Source organism: Haliaeetus leucocephalus, unplaced genomic scaffold, assembly GCF_000737465.1.
Source record: "Haliaeetus leucocephalus isolate CR32 unplaced genomic scaffold, Haliaeetus_leucocephalus-4.0 Scaffold309, whole genome shotgun sequence".
In the NCBI taxonomy this organism is placed as follows: Eukaryota; Metazoa; Chordata; class Aves; order Accipitriformes; family Accipitridae; genus Haliaeetus; species Haliaeetus leucocephalus.
This window is the reverse complement of record NW_010972745.1, coordinates 8,084-8,961: the sequence shown is the minus strand read 5'-3', so window position 1 is coordinate 8,961 and position 878 is coordinate 8,084. Positions and strand designations below refer to the sequence as shown.

Genomic DNA, 878 nt, shown 5'->3' with positions numbered 1-878 from the left:
AGTGGGAGGCACTGGGAATGGAGTGGGAGGGGACTGGGAGGCACTGGGAGTGAACTGGGAGGGACTGGGGGCACTGGGAGGAACTGGGAATGCACTGGGGCAGCAGTAATAGAGCCTGGAGAGGGCAGGGCTTGGGATGGGCTTTTTTCTGGGTGGGGCTTGAGGGTGGGGTGTGGCTAAAGTGGGTGTGGCAGCACGGTGGGTGGGGCTCGATAAATGGGTGTGGCTTGGGATGGGCGTGGCTTGGCCAGAGGGCGGGGCTTAGACCCCTCCTGCACCCCTGTGCCTGCCTGGCAGCTCTTGCACACCCCTGGGGCCCCTCGCACGCCCTCGTGCACACCTCTGGATCCCCCTTGCACGCCCTTGTGCGCACTTGGCAGCTTTTGCACACCCCTGGGTCCCCTTACACGCCCTGTTGCACGCCAAGCACCCCTTGCACACCCATTGGTCCCCTTACACACCTGACTGCACACCTAGCATCCTTTGCACGCCCCTGGGTGCCCTTACACACCCTCGTACACACCTAGCAGTCCTTACACACCCATGGGTCCCCTTACACGCCCTAGTGCATGCCCAGTGGCCCTTACACACCCATGGGTCCCCTTACACACCCAGGTGCACGCCTAGCATTCCTTGCACACCCATGGGTCCCCTTGCACACCCCAGTGCACACCCATCAGACCTTGCACACCCATGGGTCCCCTTGCACACCCCAGTGCACACCCATCAGACCTTGCACACTCATGGGTCCCCTTACACACCCAGGTGCACACCTAGCATCCCTTGCACACCCCTGGATCCCCTCGCACGCCCTCGTGCACGCCCAGTGGGTCTCCCACGCACCCAGGACCCCTCGCCCCCCCGCCCCGTCGCACGCC

General features: G+C 64.1%; 1 protein-coding gene across 1 annotated transcript in view; it reads left to right on the top strand.

The window, feature by feature from the left end:
• PC (pyruvate carboxylase) overlaps positions 1-627 on the top strand; it is a 22,377-nt gene extending 21,750 nt beyond the window's left edge. Inside the window, 1 exon segment of the mRNA XM_010571180.1 lies at positions 616-627. Within this exon segment, the coding sequence (XP_010569482.1) occupies positions 616-627 (12 nt within the window).
• Positions 628-878: the final 251 nt, after the last annotated feature.